Here is a 22,349-nt window from a genome sequence, read left to right as displayed (position 1 = left end):
TTGAATTAGCATGAAATATATTTTTATATTTATTCACAGTATTTATTTTTGAATATCATATAATATCTGAAATGTCTAGTTGAGATATTTATTACTTACTAGGCTGTCTAACTCATTATCTTTTTTTTTTATTTTTCAGATTCAGATAATTAATTATCAGTGTAGGTAATAATGTTGGGACAGAGCTTTTAGAGGCGAGATTTAGCGTTGTCAACTTCATTGAAATTAGATCTATTATTTTATTTTTAGTAAAACTTTATTGGATGTAAGATAGTTGATTTAATTATTTGAATTAAAGTTGAATAATAATTATTTAATTTTATTCCACTGTGATGCATTGATATCATGATGAGATGCCTTGCATGCTTGTGGAGAGAGCTCTTCATAAATATGCGGCGGTTGCCACGACTTTGGACTCGCGATCTCGGGTCGGGGATATAACAATTAATATAGTATCAGAGCATAAGTGGATAAATTATATGACATATAGAATCAAACATGAGTATAGGTGGGTAGACACTGGGGATATTGGGACAATGACTTATACTGATCATGATATAATTTAGAAACATAAATTGACATAGTATACTGGTGGACTGAATCAGAGTACGCAACTAAAGCATAGTGGTCTAAATTATCCTCAAACTGATCAGAACAGTAATTTGATTTGATAGATATTATGATGAAAAATTCGATTTTAAAATTAGAGGATTACATGATTTAACGTAAAAGTAATCTGAATTTTTGAGGACTTAAGCAGAAAAAAAAAATTTTGAGGACAAAATTTATTTTTAGGAGGGAAGAATGTAATACTTGGCCCATTTGGGCCTTAAACCCAATCCACAAAGCCTAAAAAAAAAATGAAGAAGACTCCCGAGAGTCTTCTTCTTTCTCCCGACGGGCTCCTAATCGGAGTCGGAAAACATCCTGGAGAGGAGTCAAACTCCTCCACTCCAACCCTATTTTTAAGGGAGACTCTTCTCTCTTCCCCCACCAAAGAAATCAGAAGCCAAAACGACGAGGATCGCTGGAAATCGCTCGTGAAAGCCGTCACCGTGCTCACCTCGATTTCTCGCCGGAGAGGTCACCGGAGCTCGAGATAAGCCCCGACTTCTCTTCCTCTTTTCTCCCCCATCCTTCCTTTGCCTGTGTGCACGATCGCCGATGACCAGGTTCGTCGAATTTTGTTGGGAAAAAAGTCTCCTATTTTCGCCCCTCTTTTCTTTGGTTTTTCGAGGCTGGTGGTCACCGCCGATTGTCGGTCTGGCTTCTTTCGAGCTGCACCATCGCAGCCCCTCCTACTGCCGGCCACCGCCGTGCCAGCTTCTGATCGGCCGAACAAAGGGGGACCACACGGTCCCCTGTTTCACCCAAAAGAAACTACGGGAAGAAAAAAAAGAAAAAAGAAGAAGAAGAGAGAGAAAATTTTCTCTCTCCTCTCTCTCTCCCTCTTTTTTCTCTCCCTTCAGCCTAAACTCTATTTTCTCTCTCTAGAATTGGACTTTCTCTTTCTAAAATTTTCTCTCTCTAGATTGTTTCTCTCTCTTGATGGATTTTTCTTTCTTAAAGTTATTTTTCTAAAATTAGCATAGTGAAAAGCTTTTCTTTGATGATTTTGATCGAGCTTAGTGAAGGATTCGATCTTAAGAGAAATTTTAATTTGAGATTTGTTAGACCTATTTTTGAATTAGAATTAATGTAAAAATATAATTTTGAATAATAGACACTGAAGAATCTCCTAAAGATTAATCAATCTGTTTATTCAGTGGTCTGCGAAAGGTAAGTAATGAATCATCTTCTCAAGATATTTCATATTTATTTTGAAAATAAATAATTATTCTTAAAATTTTACATGATTTATGAAATTATATTTTAAATGAAAAGTGATTCTGAAATACTATAATTTATTGATTATGCATATGTTCAGTAAAAATTATGATATGTTATGATACAAAAGTATTTTGATACAAATCGGATTTATGCTCTTAGTCTAACTATATTTCAGTGGGTCCCATCAATGGAGATTATACGTTGGTACTCAATGGATCCTGTCAGTGGAGATTGTGTGCTGGTATTTAGTAGACCCTGCCAGTGAGGGTTGTGCGCTGGTGTTTAGTAGACCCTGCCAGTGGAAGTTGTGCACTGGTATTCAGTGGACTCCGCCAATGGGATTTAAATATTGGTCATAGTCGAGGCCGTTGAGTTACGAGTGTTTTGATTCGAATCAAATTTATGATTATATTACATGTGAATATTTGAAAAGATTGAATTTGTATTGAATTAGCATGAAATATATTTTAATATTTATTCATAGTATTTGTTCTTGAATATTATATAATATCTGAAATATCTAGTTGAGATATTTATTACTTACTAAGCTGTCTAGCTCATTATTTTTTTTTATTTTTTAGATTCAGATAATTAATTGCCAGCGTGGTTAATAATGTTGGGATAGGGCTTTTAGAGGCGAGATTTAGCGCTGTCAACTTCATTGAAATTAGACTATTATTTTATTTTTAGTGAAACTTTATTGGATGTAAGATAGTTGATTTAATTATTTGAATCAATATTGAATAATAATTATTTAATTTTATTTTATTGTGATGTATTGATATCGTGATGAGATGCCTTGCATGCTTGTGGAGAGAGTTTTTCATAAATATATAGCGGTTGCCACGATCTTGGACTCGCGATCTCAGATCGGGGACCTGACAGGTAGTGTCAAGAAACATCAAGGTATTACAGAAGGATGAATTTTTCTTCTCAAAAGCTGACTATGAATCTTCTAATACTTGGAGGAAGATGGTGCTTGATGGCTTAATAAAATACTTATTTTTCTTTATCATTTGTTTGGTTCGAAAGATGGATAGAAGGAAGGATCGGTGGAGAAAGAAGGATAGATGAGAGAGAGGATGGATGTAGAGGATGAATGGAACAATCCTCTGATACTTGGAGGAAGATGGTGCTTGATGGCCTAATGAAATACTTATTTTTCTTTATCGTCTGTTTGGTATGAAAGATGGATAAAAAAAAAGATTGCTGAAGGAAGAAGGATCGATGAGAGAGAGGATGGATTCCATCCATCCTTTCATATGTTTGGTGAAATATGGAAGGATGGATAAAAATGATTTCCTTATTTGTCTGGTATATAAAAAATAAAAAAAAATAGATGATATTTATATAATATTTTTACTAAACTATCTCTTGATAAAAATATTACTATAATCAAGTTATAATACTTATTTATATAAAAAATAAATAATATATAAATTTACAATCATTATAATCTATAATTATATGAAAAATTACATAAATATATAATTTAATAAATAATTTTATAAATTAAATATTAATTATATAAATAACTAATTCATTAATAATTTAATTTAAATAATTAATTGATATTATATAAATAGTTAATTAAAAATAGTAAATAAAAATAAAAAAATAAAAGATAATTCTAATTATTTAATGATAATTATTGAAATTATATATTAAAAATTAATAAAATTGATAATAAAATTTAATAATATATGATTAATAGTGTGTGTATATATATATATAATGTAAATAAATAAATAAATAAATATTATAATTTTATCAAAAAAATTAATGAGAAATAATTTTGTCAATGTAAAAATCTATCCATCAATGAGAATAATTTTATACAAAAATGCATCCATCAATGTCCATTTATTCTTCCTTACATGCTCTCAATTTAGATGGATACAAATTAATGCCCAACCAAACACAAGGTTGGCATTTAGAAAGACTTTCGGTTATCTTGCACATTGAAGATTGTTTAGGTTATTTAGTTTGAATAATGTAGTTTTAGTTTTAGCCGCATCACTAATTAGAAATTTAGGACTGTTTAACACTCCCTGTGATTCTTAAAAACAAAACGTTTATCCCGAACTTGCATTAGGGACAAATTTATAATATCTAGATCAAACAAAGGGCATAGACCATTCTTTATAGCTTCAATATGCAGCATGATCCGTATAAAGTTGGAATATGAACTTATACAAGATACTCAGAATATCCAAGAAGAGTCTAGGAATGCAGCAAGTTATGAGCATTAAAAATTCAAAACCCAAATTCTCACATGCTCGATGAGGAATGGATTTTTTTTGCTTTAGTCAATTATCAATGGAAATGAGAAAACAAGAATGGAGAGAATTTCAAGATTGTTTATTTACTTCAGCACACAAGTAATACAAAAGCTACCAAATATATTACTTATCGAAAAAAATTAAAAAGAAATGACTAATAGGATTGCCCAAATCAAAACAGATAAATAGAAACACTGGTATATCGACCGCCATAATGTACAACGGCACATGTGATTTGTAAGCAACAATCAAAAGTATACACAATTTTTTTTTAAAAAAAGAAAAAAAGAAGAAAAGGCTGAAGAGCCCCACAGGTGTTATGGAGTCAAAACTAGGTGTCCATTACAACCACCATTGTTTCACTGGATAAAACAGTCAGATGTGAAGGGTTTCACACAAGGATACATCCCAACAGTTCGTGGAAGATGTGTTGCTTGCCAACAAAAATAACTAGTACATGAAAAATTACACTATAGACAGCATAAACAAATGAGCTGGCAACACAAAGATGAGCAGGCAACAAGAAGACCAACTGAAAAGCCTCATGACCATGGCCATTGAGCATCTCTCCATACACACCATCTATAACTATTGTCTTCATCACTCGTACGAATTGAATGGTTCTTGCTCCTTCCAATGCTCGGACAGCAGCAGAGTCTCCGATCCCGTGTTAGAGCATCATCTCTGTACATAGGATTTATGTACTTGGGATGTTGCAAGAAAGAGACATTTTTCCACCAAAGTTTGAGGGCCTAAAGAAATGCACAAAAGAGAAATGAGAACACTTGATCTAAGTAGATAACCATGAACAGGGTGTCAGTAATGCTAAAGGACTCAAAGTTGCAACCACCTTGCTTCTGTGAGAGATTTAATGTATAAACTTCTACATGCGTTGTGTTCAATCAATACCAGAAAGATCTTCTAGGTCTTCTAAAGAAGCATAATGAACACTTGAATTTTACTCCACTAAGATGCATTCATTTGTTTGGACAGGTCAATAATTAGAGCAAAAAGCTTTGGAAAACTAGGATCAAATTTGCAATAAGGACAGATCCCTTCTTGGTGAGAAATGATAGGCATACCCTTCCAAGAAAAATCATTTAAAATGGACCGAAGGGCGTGGAGACAAATAAGATTATCATCTGCTTTAGTTGCAGAAATAATATGCAGATTCCTGAGCATAAGTTGGACAGAACGCGGTCCCTTTCCTCTAAATAGTGGAATTAAGATCTGAAATAGTGAAACAAAGTTCTCTTGTATCTTATATCGACTTAGATCATAATATTTTATATTTACATTTGGCAAGTGATCATCAGTAAAGGCCCTTAAATGGCATATTATTAAAGATTAAGCCTGAGTACCACCATGACATACAGGTTAAAAATTATAGGCAACTAATATTGGCATGATATTGTTGTAGCCATGGAAGTAATTTAAGATTTTATGCAATCATAAGCGATCATTCTTCATCTCTGACCAAATCACATAATCTTTTGATGTCTTATCAATTTTTTAGATATCACTGTACATTAGTTAACAAAAATTTCCTTCATTCCTCGGCAAACATGGATGGTGCACATTAACATTTCTTGAGCTACGTTGAGTTTTCCCAGTTATCACGTTTCAAACTTTCTTCATTGCATTTATCTAAAACATATTCCTGGTCTTCTGCCAAATAATTAATGCTATCATAACCAAACTTCTTGTTAAATCATCAACCTTCTTTCCCCTCTTTCTTCCTTTCTTTCTTCTTGCATCAATTTGTCCTCTCTCTCCAACATGGCATCAGTTTTAACTCATTAATCATTTTGAGAATTTTCCTCAAGACTACAAGAATCAGCAAAAACTAATTACAACAACATATGAAATATGAAAAGGCAGATATGGAAATGTCAAGGCTGAGATGACATCCATGAATCTTCAATAGCTGGTTAAAGACCACTGGTCAAGCAACTACAATGGCACTAGGTGTTGAAAGCTCCTTGAAGCCAAACTGTCGATTAAATGTAACAAAGATGAAAAAGCTAAAGAAGTGCACTAAAAAAACCCCTGATTGAAGCTTTCCCATGTGAAGAGCATGTGATTGATGCTTCGTCAGGAAAAAATGCCACAACTGAGAAGTGTAAATCAAGATCCTTACAAGCAATGAACTGTCCCGCTTCTTGAAGGCTAAAAATCAGAAAAACAAAGAGCTATGCAAGAAGCATGTTGTAACAAATATCCCAATTGTGATTGATTGTCACACATGTTTCTTTCTATCATAATTGTAACAATCTAGGATCTCATCCAAAAAAACTAGCTGGAAGGTATTATTCAGATTCTTTTGACTCTGAATAAATAACCCAAGATCTTCTTAGTGAATAACTGATGTGGGACTAAATATACACCTGCACGGATCCACATATACTCCTTTCGTTTAAGCTTTGGCATCCTCGCCAAACTAAGGATCCAAATCTATTCATAAACACCACGAACAACCCATGATCAATCCCAATGAACTTGTGCTATAGTATCCTCTAGTCCACATGTGCTATGGGCTAGGTCAACTCTGATGCTAATTTATCTGTCATACCCTGACCCGACGGCCCAAGCCGGACACATTACAAATGGCCGCATATCTTTAGGATTTAATCCCACATGATATGCAAGGCCTACCTTTTCATTTATACATATTGACATCATTCCAAACTAAGGTAGTGGTAAGAAAAGCAAATCTTCTAATACATTTATTTAATAAAAAAAGTTCACAAAGACTAATAAGGATGAATGACATAAGGTCCAAATCAATTTTATTCACGAACAAAACTAAGAAAATGGCATCTAAAGTTCTACGCTCCTCACTACTCGATCCCAAGCCCCATATACTTTTTTAGATTTGAAAAAAATAAAAAAGAGAGAGGGAGCTTCACAGGCTTAGTAAGTTTCCAATATCTCTGAGGGATCAAGCATAAATAAAATTTTATTTCAACCATAATAATTTGACAATAATAAGATATATATATATATATAATAATATATCATTACTTTTTCAAAACATACCATGCATAATAATAAAACATAAAATTCTCTCTCAGTCTTTGGTGAGTACAGGCTGTACAGCCATGATCAGCCTCGTGACAAGGTCCAGAAGAAACTAACCCTTGAATATAAAACATGCGATCTATTAGCATATGCCTGTGCTAGGCCTAAAAGAGAAAAAATTCTGATTCATACAGCCATGATTAACTTCGTGACAGGACAAAAAGACTAGTCTTAAAAACTAGTATACTAATTCAGTGTGGTTGTAGTCATCAAAAACTAAGAGAGGATTTTGTGTTTTACTATCATGCATGGTATATTTTGAAAAATATAATTATATCGATACATGTATCTTATTATTGTCAAATTGCTATGGTTGAAATAAAATTTTATTTATGCTTGATCCCTCAAAAATATTGAAAACTTACGGAGCCTATAAAGCTCACTCCATCTTTTCTATTATTTTCAAATCCAGAAATGCATATGGTGCTTGGGACCAAGCAGTGAGGAGCGTAGGACTTTAGATGCCATTTGCTTAATTTTGTTTTTAAATAAAATTGATTTGGACCATATGTCATTCATCCTTATTAGTCTTTGTGAACTTTTTTTTATTAAATAAATGTATTAAAGGATTTCCTTTTCTCACCATTGCCTTAGTTTGGAATGATGAGAATATATATGAATTAAAAGGAGGGCTTTGCATATCCTGTGGGGTTAAACCCTAAGGATATGCGGTCTTCTATCACGTGCTCGGCTTAGACCGTCGGATCGGGGCATGACAATAATTTTGCACCTCTCTCCGTAACCCTATGTCTATGCTTATGATTCCAATTACAATATTCTAAAAAGTTATTAATAGAATGGACCCTCTCCAATCTTAGCCTAATCCCATAACTATCCTGGGAAAGAGCAAACTCAACATTTTATGCATTTTTTCCATTTTGAAACTCTCCCTATTTGACAATTTGCTGGTATTAGCATATTGAGTTTCACACCAACCACGGATTGCATTAGAATATACTCTTAATCATTCACTAAATCACTAGATTATGAACTCAAGGACATAGGTGAGTGGCTCCTTGATAAAATTGCATCATTTATTTCCTTTTTGAAAATTATGTACTACATTTGCATTAGAAAAGATTGCCATCAAGAATATATTTACTTGTAAGTTGTATTTGTTAAAAAAATTACTTGTTAATCATCTATCTTATCATCTTTTTTGAATGACCATCACAAGTTAATGTTGTTCAAAAAATCTTTCTATTTTGTCCAATGTAGTAAATACCTTTTTTTCAAATCTAAATTGTAGATTAATATATCATCTATCATAAATGACATCTCTGAGATCCCTTTTGTAGAATTAGGCTTTAAGTAGCTTGGGACCCCCAATGGTTGGAACAAAAATACTAAAGAGCACCATCTAATGCATCATATAGAGGGCTATGGATAATATGCCACATCAACTAATTTTACAACCTTAAAGTATAGGCAAAACAGAAACTAACAGTGAGATAGGAGAGCTCTTTGTTGTGAGAGATGCCCCACCTTTCCTCATTTCCTCCACATTCCTTGATTCATGTACTCTTATTTCCACTCCCTCCTTGCTGCCTTTGCCATGGCCATCCTCTCCTGTTGCTGACCTCCTACTCATTCCCAATCACCACCTATCCCCACCATCAACACTGCTTACCACTCCCTCCTCTAGCCCTACTGCCTCGCCTACCCCTTCACAGCCGGACTCAAAGGCAGCAAAGCACCTGACGGTAGGGCTGCTCCTAGGTGCACAAGGTGGTATCCTAGGTTGGGCAGTGAAGAATGGGTTTTAGCTGTTGAGACTAGGTGGATTGGGTTTCAGGGAGGGGGTGTGGGGGTGGGTGGGATGTGCTATCCTACATCCAAGTTTCCACTGACAACAATGGAGGTGGCAATGCCCATTGTAAGGGACTTGGAATTTCACCACTGCTGGTGGTGGTGGGAGGGTGGGATTTGATACAGGATCCCAAGCTCAGGGGGTGTGAGACCATGAATCAGATGAGAAAGGGCATTGAGGTGGTGACAGCATGGATGGCGATGAAGAGAAGAGTAAGGTTTATAAAACTCTTTTCTCCCATGGGAGAACAAGAAATGAGGACTAAGTCATGCAAGGAAGGAGAAGAAGAGTTACCCTTCTTAAGTCATGGATTCAACGTCATAAGTAACTTAAGGATCCATACCTCTGAATTTATTTTCAAAACTGATGAGTCATTTTCAAAATCTGATTGCAAAGTACAGAGTAAATTTGTAATTAGGTAGTATTAGTCATGGAAGCAATAGTATACATTTGTAATTTACCTGCCAGTATATACAGATTGCAACCTTATGAGGCATCAGCCAGAAAAATGTTGCCAGCTTTAGTGAACTGGATGAAGAGTGGACTTGCTTGGCATGCAAAATAGCAGTGAAATAGTTTCCAAGTGTGGGGTGTTCAACTGAGATTGCAATGGAAAGATCCTCCCCAGGTGCATCAGCATGCATAATCCAATTTCCCAGCATATCCTGCATTGGGCTCCAAAACATTTACAACTAAGAAAACAAGTTAAAAAGAAGATGTAAAAGAAAGCTAATGAGCTGAAACATGCTAATGATAACAATAACACATGCAATGACAGCTCAAGAAACAACTACACTGGAATCAAAGATATTTACTGATTAGGCAGTTGTAAGATAGTCTTCAATATGGTGGCACTTCAACCTTCCACTTCATAAGCCTCATTTGTTTATAGATAAAAGGAGCTGTATCATAATTTCTGATTTAAAGATGGATTCTTTCTCCTATGGTAAAACTTGTCCTCTTACCTCTTTCTATAGATTCTTTCTTTGGCCTGGAGAAAGTTGTTTCCTCATTGCATTAATGTATAACCTAAAGCTAGGTCTCCCTCTTCACAAATTCACCTTTTAGGTTCTGATGCAAACCCATCTCTTCCCTAAAGTTGCCTTAGCCACAACTGGCATCAGTTCAAAGAATATCTAGGTCGATGGTCAAGGCCATACTAGATGAGGAATTCAAGGAATAAGATCCTAGTTAACAGTCCAAATGAAAGCTAAAAGTTGTACCTAGATATTGGTCATATGACAACACAAGAATTTTCAATTACTCAAGGCTTGAGCTCCAAGCAATCATATATCAGTCACACTAATTTCTATTCAATTCCAACTTTTTCTAATATTTTATCTTAAACAATGTTCCCAAATTTATTATTGCTCCAATTGAAATTGATTTTGGAGTTCTTTGGTGAATTTTGTTAAGTCACTATTAATAATAGAAAAATAAATCCCACTTTAATTCTTTCTGAATATTGTTCAAATTTGCCCTCTTAGCAGGACATCCCAATATATTCACTTAGCTTTCTTTTCTAATAACATTTTGTGAAATTGTTTCTATTTTGCACAGCACTACAAAGTAGATCTGACTTTTAATGTTGCAATTACATTTACCACTGAATACAAAATACTTAATATCAGAATGTAATTGAAATTCAATTTTCAAAACAGTATCAATTTCTTTTCTGATACTCAAAAAAGAAAAGATTTCATTAGGCTACAGGTAAAGTTAGTAGATTCAACATTTCAACATTCTCACTCTGCCATAAACAAGAAATAATATCAAGATGCTAATTGTTGATCCACTTATGTACCAAAAAAAAGAAAAGAAAAGAAAAAGAACAAAAAGAAAAGCTTTTTCCGACATCCTTAATTTCATAAGCAATGTTATATTTAGTATATCTCCTCACTCCAGAAACTTACATGTAATTCTTTCCATAGATTTTCTTAGACATGCTCTCAGCTTTACCATCGATCCACTATATCAACATCGCATTAGCATGGATCAGAACTGAAAACAATTGATACACATTATGGCTTCTCTGGCAAATTGCTAGAAGAGCTGTACCAGCAATATAGAAAGTAGTTCTTCAGTGAATCAGGCACTCCTCCTTTGTGAATCATAACTTGAACCCTAACATATAGATGGAAGCCATGCTGCATCATGACAAGAATGCAACATTTGCATCCAGCCAGGAATATGCACACATTAGAGCCTCACCGCCTCAGACACAAACTACTGTGGTTTGAAACATAAAATTTTCACATGGCTTTTCTACTTACTGAGAGCTAAAGAGTGTTATAATCAAACAGGAGGCATCGGATCTTGTTTTTGTTTCATTAACAAGGAGATAGGAAGGTAAACTCTTCTAAACAGAAAGCAAGAGAGATCTAACAGAGAGTCACATAAGAAACCAAGTAAGAAGCTTGGAAGAGTAACAACTACTGAGGCCTTCCATTAGAAAGAAAACAGTTCCCATAAGTTCCTCCAAAAGATGATATCAGAAGCAACATAGAGGCATACACTGCCCCTGTCCTGTCTGTATTTTCATAAACCTCACAATTCCTCACACACCTCCTGCCACACCAGATTATTGCAAGAGCCGATGCTCCCTATTTTCCACATCAGTTTTAGAAAAGTTCCACACAATAAGTTAATCTTCTGAATGCTTAGTCACTGACAAGGGGAAGTAAATGTGGTAAATAAAGCCAGATCCTAACAAAGTGATGGAAATATGAAAAGAATCCAAAAAATAAACTGCTAAGACAACAGTACAACAATCCATTTTCAATTGACATCAGAATGGTTATGAAATGCGGCACCCTTGAGACTGACAACCTTTTCATTTAAGTCCAACAGCTCACCACCTATGAGTGCATCATATGGTAAAATGAATTTCACCCTAGCTGCTCACCTCCAAACTTTTTTGCAACTTCCTATGCCATCTCCAGTCCACAATAGGACAAATCACTTGACTTTTCAATTTCCACCTCATAGAAATTTCAACTTTACCAAATAAATTAGCATTAATATCCAACTAGCACCATTCTCCCCTTAAGACTTACATCCAAATCATAAATCTGTTGCAATCACGAGTTTTTTGGATAATTAATATCTCAGTAATCAAGGCCAATCACACCCCCCCACAACCTTTATCTTTGAAATCAGAAATACACAAGAAATTCCTTTCACAATATCATTCTTGCACCATTCCTCATGACATCTCCTCCCAACATGCAAGTGTCTATAACCATGAAGTTAGATTTTCCACAAGGAAACACACAAAATTGGCCTCATCAACAGTTTATGAGTGAGGCGTGAATTCTGAACACGAGACAAAAATTGTATGCTGCAGGCCGCTGCGGATCTACCAGCATTCTACAATCTTGTTTGGCTGCATATGATTACATTGATGTATACCTTTTAACTAATAGCAATTTGAGATATCTAGAAAGTGAATGACATTAAGGATTATGTATATCTAGGCCTGCAATGAAAATGAGTTCTGGTAGTAGATGGATGCTTTGTTTATAAGTTTGAATTTGACATCTAAACTTACTGGTTTAACAAACAGGTCATGAGAAGGAAGTTTTGGCAGCAAAAAAGATGTGAAGGTCTGATTTCCCATTGATATTGACCATTATGACACTGTGCTACATGAATTAGATAAGGGGCTATAAGGATTTAGTTAAGGGATTTAAAGTAATACAGATGTTTGGTCATACCATCATCCAATTTATGACTAACACTCTTGTTTTCATAAATTTCATAAAAGACAAGAAAAAAGAAAGAATTGTTCCATCGCAATTACCCAAATAAAAAAGTTGTAAGTGCATATACTGTTGAGGAAAACGCCTCGAGATTCGATCCACAATAAACAAAGAACGAGCTCCAAGACGACGAATGGAATCTAATGAGCTCAAAAACAGCCCAAATAGAGTCCAGACGGAGAAGACATGCGCAAAAGAAGGCCAGCAGCAGGCTGGTACGGCCCATGGGCCATCGGAAGGGCCCATGGGCCGGTGTAGGCCGGCAGCGTGCGGGCCGGCCACGGGCACGCGGCCCAGCGCACGACCCCGGCCCAGGAATGGGACGTGCGGCCCAGGCAGGAGTGGCCCAGCACGGGCGCGCATGTAGGCAGGCCCAGCACGGGCGCGGCCCAGCACGGGGGCGCGCACACGTCCAGTTTGAATTTGGCACGATCCACAATGGACCGCATGGGATGGCATGGTCCACGCGGCCGCAATGCATCGGAGCGATCCACAGTCCAAAAGTCGCGGTGCATGGCTTTTCTCTGCACGATCCGAGGGTTGACGATGCTTGCGATTGCGATCCAACGATCCAGGGAGATTCCAAACGTGATCAGAGTTGACATGCACGATCGGATGGCTCTGGTTTGAGCAGGTCACGATTGGACAGTCCAGAAGAGTTTTAAAGTTTGTTTTGGACTCAGTATACTAGGAAAACACTATTTTTGAGTTTATGGAGTCTATATAGCTCCGATTGACGAGCCGTTTGTTGCGTTGAATAGCCGATGATATCCTGATCGTGCAGAGAAGCTTCAAGAGAGGTTTCAGAGAGCCTTTGTGAGGGTTTTGAGACTTCTTGTTGAGAAATCTTCGTATAAGGGTTGAGTGGTGAGTTCTTTTTGTATTTGTTTGATTTTTTTCTCTCATAGTGAAGCTTGCACGTCCCGTGGAGGTAGACTTGAGGCCAATCCACGTTACCTTGATTTGTTTGTGGTATTTTTCTCTCTCTTTCTTCTTTCTTTCTAGCCCAACAAGTGGTATCAAAGCACAACAATTAGTATCAGAGCCAAGTTATCATGGACAAGTGGTACCAGACGATCCAGACAGAGGTGGTGTTGATCGAGATTGGAGATAGAGAAGATAAACACAATCAAGATGGAGATCATCCGCTTAGATAGAAAGAGCAATTTCACTTTGTGGCAAGTGAGGATGAAAAACATACTTATCCAACATGAGTTGATCGACGCTCTCTTGTACGAAAAAAAGCTGGCCACTATGGAGGAGAAGACCCGAGAGCGGCTACAAATGCAGACGGTGAGTACCATCTGCTTGTACCTGACAGATGAGGTGGTGATTCATGCACTTGGCGAGACTTCTCCAATGGTACTGTGGTCGATACTCGAGGAGTTATACATGATGAAGTCCCTCACCAACACTCTTCCTCTAGAGGCAGTTCTACCAACTACGGATGGATGAGGGACAGCGTGCAGGAGCATCTCAGCCACTTTCAAAATATTCTCACCAATCTTGTTAGTGTAGATGAGAAGATTGAGGAGAAGATCAGGACGTTGGTCTTACTAGTGTCGCTTCCTCCTTTGTATGAGTCCTTGGTGACTACTCTTCTAGTGGAGAAGAGCACCATCAAGATGGACGAGGTCACCATGGTGATTCTCCAAAAGAGATTCTCAAGAGGAAGAACTCAGCTTCGATCTCAGATGGCGACAGCTCAACTTTGGTGGTTTCTGAAGGAGCAGATGACAGCATACAAAGCAGTAGAGGATCGCCACGAGGATGATCTAGGTCCAAGACAAGAGACTCCAGCAAGATCAGGTCTACCAGTGCGATGAGTTGGGACATCGTGCTAGAGATTGCCCTCAACTCAAAGATCGGACGACGGCTACTGCGGCGACAGTCTATAGCGAGTCAGAGGATGATGTCCTAGTGATATCTGATGAGGTATCTACTTCTTTTCAGTAGCAGATTTTAAATTCTTTATGCACCCATTATGTATATTACAGAGAGAAGCTGTTTGACTCTTTGAAGAGCAGTGAGGGCACTGTTCATCTGTCGGATGGATCGAACTGTGCGATCAAAGATATCAGAACGATCATCTGGAGAACACATGATGGTGCAGTGAGAAGATTGGAAAATGTTCGATACATATCTAATTTCAAATGGAATCTTATCTCACTGAGTAGACTGGATTCAAATGACTACAGGTGGGTAGCTGATGATGAAATCCTGAAGGTCATGCACGGCGATAGAGTTATTCTGGAGGGAAAGAAAAAGATAAGAGGATATTACTATCTGACAGAGAGCCCGATGCGAGGTGGAGCTTCAGGAGTCAGAAAGAGCCCAGTGCGAGGTGGAGCTTCAGATTGAGATGGATCGGACACGAGATGCGAGACTTGGAAGGACGAGAAGCGACGTAACAGAGTGAAGTTCCTATTACCGCAGGAGACTTTTTCGAGCAGATCTTTGGTCAGAGTGGACACAGCCTATGACGGAGGTGGGATCGAGCAGTCTGGCTCGACTCTCACGTTTACCCATCTATAAGATAGCAGGCGTGCCCCAGGGTGTGGGGGTGAGACAGATCATAGGCTCTTAGAGACAGATGGAGGCCGGACATCAAGTTGAGATGGAGATTGCTGAGGAAAATACCTCGAGATTCAATCCACAATAAGCTAAGAACAAGCTTCAAGACGACGATCAAAATTCAACGAGCCCAAGAACAGCCCAAACGGAGTCCAAATGGAGGAGATACACGTGAAAGAAGGCTAATAGCAGGCTGGTACGGCCCACAAGCCGTCGAAAGGGCCCACGGGCTGGTGTAGGCTGGCAGTGCATGGGTCGGCCACAGGCACGCGGCCCAGCACGGACATGGCCCAACATGTGGCCTCGGCCCAGGTGCGGGATGCACGACCCAGGCAAGAGCGGCCCAGCATAGGCGAGCGTGCAGGCGGGCCCAGCATGGGGGCATGGGTGGGCGTGCGCATTTGAATTTGGTGCAGTCCACGATGGACCGCATGGGATGGTGCGGTCCACGCGGCCGTCGTGGACCGAAGCGATCCATGGTCCAAAAGTCACGGTGCACGGCCTTTCTCTGCACGAACCAACGGCTGACGACGCTTGCGATCGCAATCTGATGGTCCAGGGAGATTTCAGGCGTGATCAGGGCTGATATGTGTGATCGAACGCCTCTAATTCGAGCCAGTCACGATCGGACGGTCCAGAAGGATTCTAGAGTTTGTTTTGGACTCGATATCCTAGGAAAACACTGTTTATGAGTTTCTAGAGTCTATATAGCTCCGATTGACGAGCCATTTGTTATGTTGGATAGCTGGTGACGTTTTAATCGTGCAGAGAGACTTCAAGAGAGATTTCAGAGAGCTTTTATGAGGATTTTGGGACTTCTTGTTGAGAGATCTTTGTACAAAGGTTGAGTGATGAATTTCTCTTATATTTGTTTGATTTTTTTCTCTCATAATGAAGCTTTCAGGCCTGTGGAGGTAGGCTTAAGGCCAATCCATGTTATCTTGATTTGTTTGTGGTATTTTTCTCTCTCTTTCTTCTTTATTCTTCTTTCAACAAGTGGTATCAGAGCACAACGTATGTTCTTTTAAAATTTTCAATTTCAACAAGGTTTTCACAAAGTATTATGAATGAATTGAAAAAAGTCTATTATGGAAGATTTGTGGTTACCAAGAGTCCAAACAGTTATTTAGGGCTTTTTTTAGGAATTTGGAAGGTTAAGCATGTGGGAAAGAAAAAAACCGGTAGGATTAAGAAACTGTTGATAGCTTTTCGTTTCTGTTTTCCAGAAGGTCCTTAGTTCTTATTTTTCTAAGTCAACTTATCTAGACTTTTAAATTGTGTACCATGTGTCAATATCCAACATTCCTTAGTTAATTTCAGCTAATTGAATGCTTAAAAGGCAACTGATGAAAAAGTGGAACAAAGGAACCGAGCAACTAAGAGACTTAGGGCTTAAGGAGCTAAACAAGGTGTATAAAGCTTCAATAAGCTAATAAATATAGTGGTTGGAATATGCAAAGAAAGGGAAGATCGATGAAGGCCCATTTCAAGAAAATCTTGACCAAGAGAATTGAATTGCTTTCCTACAAAGTATGAATTTATCCACAATAAGTTGGATAATAAGAAAGAGTGAAAAAAGATCCAAAATCAGGAAGCAATGCATGGTTTCTGGTTAGATTTTCATAACAAAAGGACGTGTCAATATGTCAGTGTTTGAGGAAAAAGCCAGAAAACTAATTTCCATTAAAAGTTCAACCTTTTGCTATATTGGACTGCATCTCAACTGGGGTCCATCTCAAGCAAAGGCAATGAGTATTGATACCAAGAATATGTTCTATGAAATGGAATTTTATTGTCTAACATTTATTATATTCTTATGACTTCACAGGGAACATCCAAATGTTGTTTTATACTGATGAGAAAAATTTTCTCCCAGTGTGACAACAATGGACTTCATGAATCAGACATCTCTTCTTAGTTCTTACAGAATCTAGTTGGGGGATTGCAGGGAAATGGAAGAGTGTTTTTTTTAGAACTTTAGACCAGAATAAGACATGGTTTGACAACTTATCTATGATAATTTTTTATATTGGATAGTACAAAGATGCGAGTATTTGCCAATTATTTTACATTCTACTTTTGTGTATTAACTGTTGTTCTTTATCATTTTATTGCCTTGTTTCAGGAAAAGTACCTTTTTCATTTTCATTATTATCCACTTTCATATTACCATTTTCTGTAAAGATGTTCCTCGATAAAATGCGACAACAAAAATAACACTGATAGGAGTTGTTGTTGTTGTTGTGTGTGTGTCTATATATATATATATATATATATATATATATATATATATATATATATATACATGTATATACATGTATACACATGTATACACATGTATACACATGTATATATATATATATATACATATATATATACAGGCGCGCATGCAGAGAGAGAGAGAGAGAGAGAGAGAGAGAGACTTTACCATGAATGGGCTGACATGCAGAGGCTTTGCAACCAAATCGGAGCCTGGGTTGAACACAAACAACACTTGCTCCCCCCAAGGCGTATTTGTCACCTGAAATTCCACCAGCAACCATCAACCTTCACAGACCCATCATCATTGATCCATAAAGGAGAGAAACCCCTCAAGATCATAACTTTTTTATCACATTATGCTGCTCTAATCAAAACAAAAGGGGAAGACTATTCGAAATTACCAACCTCTGCAATGCACATCTTGAGGCGAGGAGAAGACCCACCTCCTTCTTGTTCTTGTTCTCCAACGACATCATAGCAGTAGTAAACGCTGAGAGGGTTCTGCTCGTATCCCACACTCGCTGGTATAGTCAAGAGAAGACTGGAAAAAAAAAAAGGCAAACTTTCTTGACTTGATATAAGCTCTTTTATTAATAAAAGACTACATCGTTTTATCTACTTAGAATAGAATGATGCATTGCCAAGCAGTGATCATCTGGATAGATTATCAGTAATATTAGGGATGACAATGGGTAGGATTTGGATCGGATATTGTACCACCCATCCCCAAATCCGAACTTAATACCCTATACCCAAACCCTATCCGATACCCAATCGGATAAGAAAAGAGATATCCATTCCCATATCCAATGGGTTTGGAGATTCCCACGGATAACCAATTTTCATATATTCAACCCATACCCACCCCATACCTATCCCATACTAAAAAAAAAATAAACAACCAAAATAATTTTATGCATATTATCAATCAAAATAAAATTTTCAATTCAACGTACAACATAATTTATAAGTCTAGATTTATAGAAATCAAATGTAGAAATAGAATTACAATTCAACATATAAATAACCAAAATAATTTTATGCATGTTATCAACCAAAGTAGAATTACCAAAACAGAATTATAAACATATATATTCGGGTATGGGTTCAGGTACTACTTATACCCGTAGGTTCAGATCGGATTCGAATTCGGATTTGGGTATAAAACAGTACTACTCATACCCTACCCATATCCGTGCTACAGTTTTCGGGTTTTACTCAAATCCAAATCCAAACCCGGTCAAAACCTATTTTTCGGGTTTGACCGGGTTTGGGTGGAGTACATATCCATCGGATCGGGTCAATTTTGTCATCCCTAAGTAATATTGATTACTGTATTTAATACAGATCATGTTGAGTAAAATTATTGAAAATATTGATTGATATATTTAGTATGACAATCAGATTACTTGTAATGTAACATTAAATTCTCAAAATATCTTTAAATCAAATTTATTAAAAATCACACCCCATTCACAAAAGTTTCAATTTTTCAGAATAAAAGAACAAAAATATATTATATATTATAATATATATATATATTATATTATATATATATAATATATTATTATATTTATTATATATATATATTTTTTTTTTCCTTCTCCTTCCTTCGCACCCCACAACCCCCCTTCCCACCCTTCTGCTCCGCCCCTGGTCCCCGGCAGTCGCATCTCCGGCACCTCCCCTGACTGTCCGCGCCACCCCTTGCACCGTCTCCTGGCCCTCCAATGAATCCGCACCCCGCGCCCTCCGCAGCCGCCTCCATCGCGGCCTTCACCCACCTACGCCGTCGATACCCCGCACCCCATCCCCCGCGGCCCCCCGCGCTGCCCCGTGGTCACCCGCACCGAGCGCCGGCCACTCGCGCTGTCCCTGCAGCCCCTCTTTCTCATGCGGAAACCGTCGGATCTCAATAGATAGGCAATTTCCTTTTGATTGCCAGTGGCTGCCGTCAAGGAGATGACGGCGGCCCACCGATCGGCTGGATTCCCGCCGCCACCGGTCGGGTGTGTAGAGGAGGGTGCCGGTTTTGGCCCTTCCTCTTTCCGTTGCCCACTGTGAGGAAGGAAAGCATGAAATTTTTTGAGAGTATTTTTGTCCAAAAAAAAAGTATTACAAGATTACCGACCTAATGGTAATCTCGAAAGCCGCTCCCTCCCTCTGGTGGGGCTCCTTAAATTGCCAGCAATCTGGATAGATTGCCAGCTGCCAAACGCAACCTAAGTTCTCTCCTAAAGATAGAAAAGATTGGATTTTGATGGAAGATAGGGGGACGAAGAGAGAAAAGGACAGGAAAGTTACTAGCTTTCGAGAATTACACGGGTCCGTTGGTGGCGGCGACCTCGCGGGCACGATCGGCGGAGAGGTGAGAGAGGCGGAGATGGGGCTGGGTGCGGTCGAGATCGATGAGGGCGTAGCGGACGGGGTACTCGAAGGCGTGGGAGACGGGCCGCCTCCGCGCATGCCGCACGCGCCCCTCGTAGAGCCGGACGGCGGGGACGTCCCCATCGCCACCGCCGCCGTTTGTACTTAGTTCGCTACCGCCTAGGTCGGGAGAGGGAGATGCGAGGACGCGGGAGAGGAGGGAACGGGCGGCGAGGGAGAGGGAGAGAAGGGAGGAGGTCACGATGGTGGAGGTGATGGAACCCAGCAAGTAGATTGCCTCCATTCTCTCTCTCCGCTGCTTCTCCCTCTCCCGTATCGGATGGATGACGCACGGTGACGGTCATTTCGCACCGGCTCCAAACATATATATACATAAATAAAAATTATATAAATATTTTTTAAAAATTGATATTTTGTATGTGTACTTTTGTGAGATATTAGCGAGTGGCCAACGCTTTCGTCACCATATATAGGCAAGATGCTGAAATTACAATAATTTAGGATAAAATATAAAATTTATAATAAATATATATAAAATATTTTTTTTTAAATATATATATTTGATATTTATAAAAATTATTTTTATATTTAATATTAATTTTAAAATTATTTTTTTATATATAAATAAAATAAAATACTATATAGTCGGTGAAGTCACTGATATATTTTAATCATTTTATTCTGTGTTCAACAATAATACCATGATGATGGTCCATATGACTTAAATCATCATTAATCAAATCAGCTATTTTGAAATATAAAAAAATATTATATTGTAGACTATCTTTCCAATGTTTGTCTCACAATTTTAATCATATTGGCAAAAATTATAATTTTTTAAAATGATCTCTGATTATTCTAAAAGTTTTAACAATTTAATTTGCATGATTAAATATTTTTAATAGATCTTCTATAATTTTTTGATCTATATCTGAAGGATTATAATTCGAATTTAACGCTTTCATTCTATTGCTAACTTCATTTTCAGTATCATATATATATATATATATATATATATATATATATATATATATATATATATATATATATATATATAGTTGAATAAATATAAACTTTTTCTCTATCAATCGGAAGTAGCGAATCTATCTGACGATGATTTTGACCATTGATCCAAAACATATATGGTTCCAGTTTCTTATTAATTTTATTATCAATCTTTGTACTAATTGAGATAAACACAAAGATAAAGTTATATGCTCCTATATTTTTCTAAAATTTTGAAGTACTTTTTCTTCCGCTATAATTCAATAAAACATTCAAAAAATCTAAGATTTATTCTAATAATAAAAAATCAACTCTTCCCTTATGACGGTATAAATTAAATACGAGTATGGTTTGATTGTTTCATGTGATTTGTGTATGCGTTATTTATACCAAATTAAAGCTTTATAAAAATAACGCTGATGCTTAAGTAATCTTAAACTTAGAAGTTTATTGAATTTTGCTACATAAAAAAAGTCAAAAAAAAAAAGACATGGCGAAGAAAAAATTGAAGGATTTATTTTGATTTTTAGAGCATAGTGAACCTTCTTTTGATGGACAAAAAAAATAATTATTTCAAAAGAATTATAATAAATTTTTCATCTTCTTGGATTATTTTTTAAGTAGTAAAAAACTTCAATATCAACATATTGGGAAAAAGGTGGTGGTAAGGCCATCTTGAGGCACTTATCAAAGGGATAGGAGACCCCTTGAAGGAGGTTGGCCAAGAGCCTCTTTGGATTGGCCATGCCATTGGCACAGACCTAGTGCTTAGGGCATTAGCCAGGCAGCCCTTCTTCTGAAGGGCATATCTTGCTAACCACAAAAAACTTTTTGGTGTTTCTTATGTAGGTTGAAAGCTTGGATGATAAACTAAATGTTGGTAAAAATAGATCCAAAAATGCATGAGCCAATTGGGAGATATGATCAAATTATCATGAGCTTTTGATGAGGATCAGGGAATAAACGTGGTCCGAATAGCACTCAATGTTTGGATGTGTTCTCCCTCATGTGGTGGGCTTTTGGAGAGATTCTTATCCAAAATGAAAACTAAGATGTATAGCTCTTGAATGTGGATCTGTATATTGAGAGAACCAGCCAAAGAGATTTGAGCTAGGGTTACTGGACTGCTAATTAATGGGTAGAGCTTTTCTCAAGGAACTTGTGTGGTTGGACTAAAGAGTGATTATGGGCTTGTCCCATGAGCTAGAGAGACATGAGAAGATAGGTTTTAGGTCTGTTAAAGGTCCATTAGTAAAGGCCTAGTCAAAGGTAGGCTTTGGGACTTTTGTTTGGGCTAGTGGAAGTTTTTGGATTATGGGTGTGTTGGACCACCTTTTAGGCTATGCACTCTTTGTA

At 37.3% G+C, this 22,349-nt stretch overlaps 1 protein-coding gene across 1 annotated transcript; it reads right to left on the bottom strand.

Moving 5' to 3' along the window:
- Nucleotides 1-4,312: 4,312 nt before the first annotated feature.
- LOC105059540 (uncharacterized) lies at nucleotides 4,313-20,327 on the bottom strand. Its single transcript, XM_010942871.4, has 5 exons — nucleotides 19,922-20,327; nucleotides 18,006-18,141; nucleotides 17,767-17,859; nucleotides 9,465-9,668; nucleotides 4,313-4,864 (listed from the first exon to the last, which is right to left on the bottom strand). The coding sequence occupies exons 1-5, from the start codon at nucleotides 20,269-20,271 to the stop codon at nucleotides 4,655-4,657; spliced, it is 993 nt and encodes a 330-aa protein (XP_010941173.1). The 5' UTR covers nucleotides 20,272-20,327; the 3' UTR covers nucleotides 4,313-4,654.
- Nucleotides 20,328-22,349: the final 2,022 nt, after the last annotated feature.

Source organism: Elaeis guineensis, chromosome 2 (assembly GCF_000442705.2).
Source record: "Elaeis guineensis isolate ETL-2024a chromosome 2, EG11, whole genome shotgun sequence".
Taxonomy (NCBI): domain Eukaryota; kingdom Viridiplantae; phylum Streptophyta; class Magnoliopsida; order Arecales; family Arecaceae; genus Elaeis; species Elaeis guineensis.
The sequence above is the reverse complement of the archived record's forward strand: the minus strand, read 5'-3'. Positions and strand labels throughout refer to the sequence as shown.

What these genes read in the sequence shown, in the direction of transcription:
- LOC105059540 (XM_010942871.4), bottom strand. Translation starts at nt 20,271, where the DNA reads ATGGAGGCAATCTACTTGCTGGGTTCCATCACCTCCACCATCGTGACC. An exon ending in GCCGCCACCAACGGACCCGT is followed by an intron (nt 18,142 to 19,921) that starts GTAATTCTCGAA and finishes TTTTTTTTCCAG; the next exon opens with TCTTCTCTTGACTATACCAG. An exon ending in CAATCTGTATATACTGGCAG is followed by an intron (nt 4,865 to 9,464) that starts GTAAATTACAAA and finishes GCATTTCTTTAG; the next exon opens with GCCCTCAAACTTTGGTGGAA.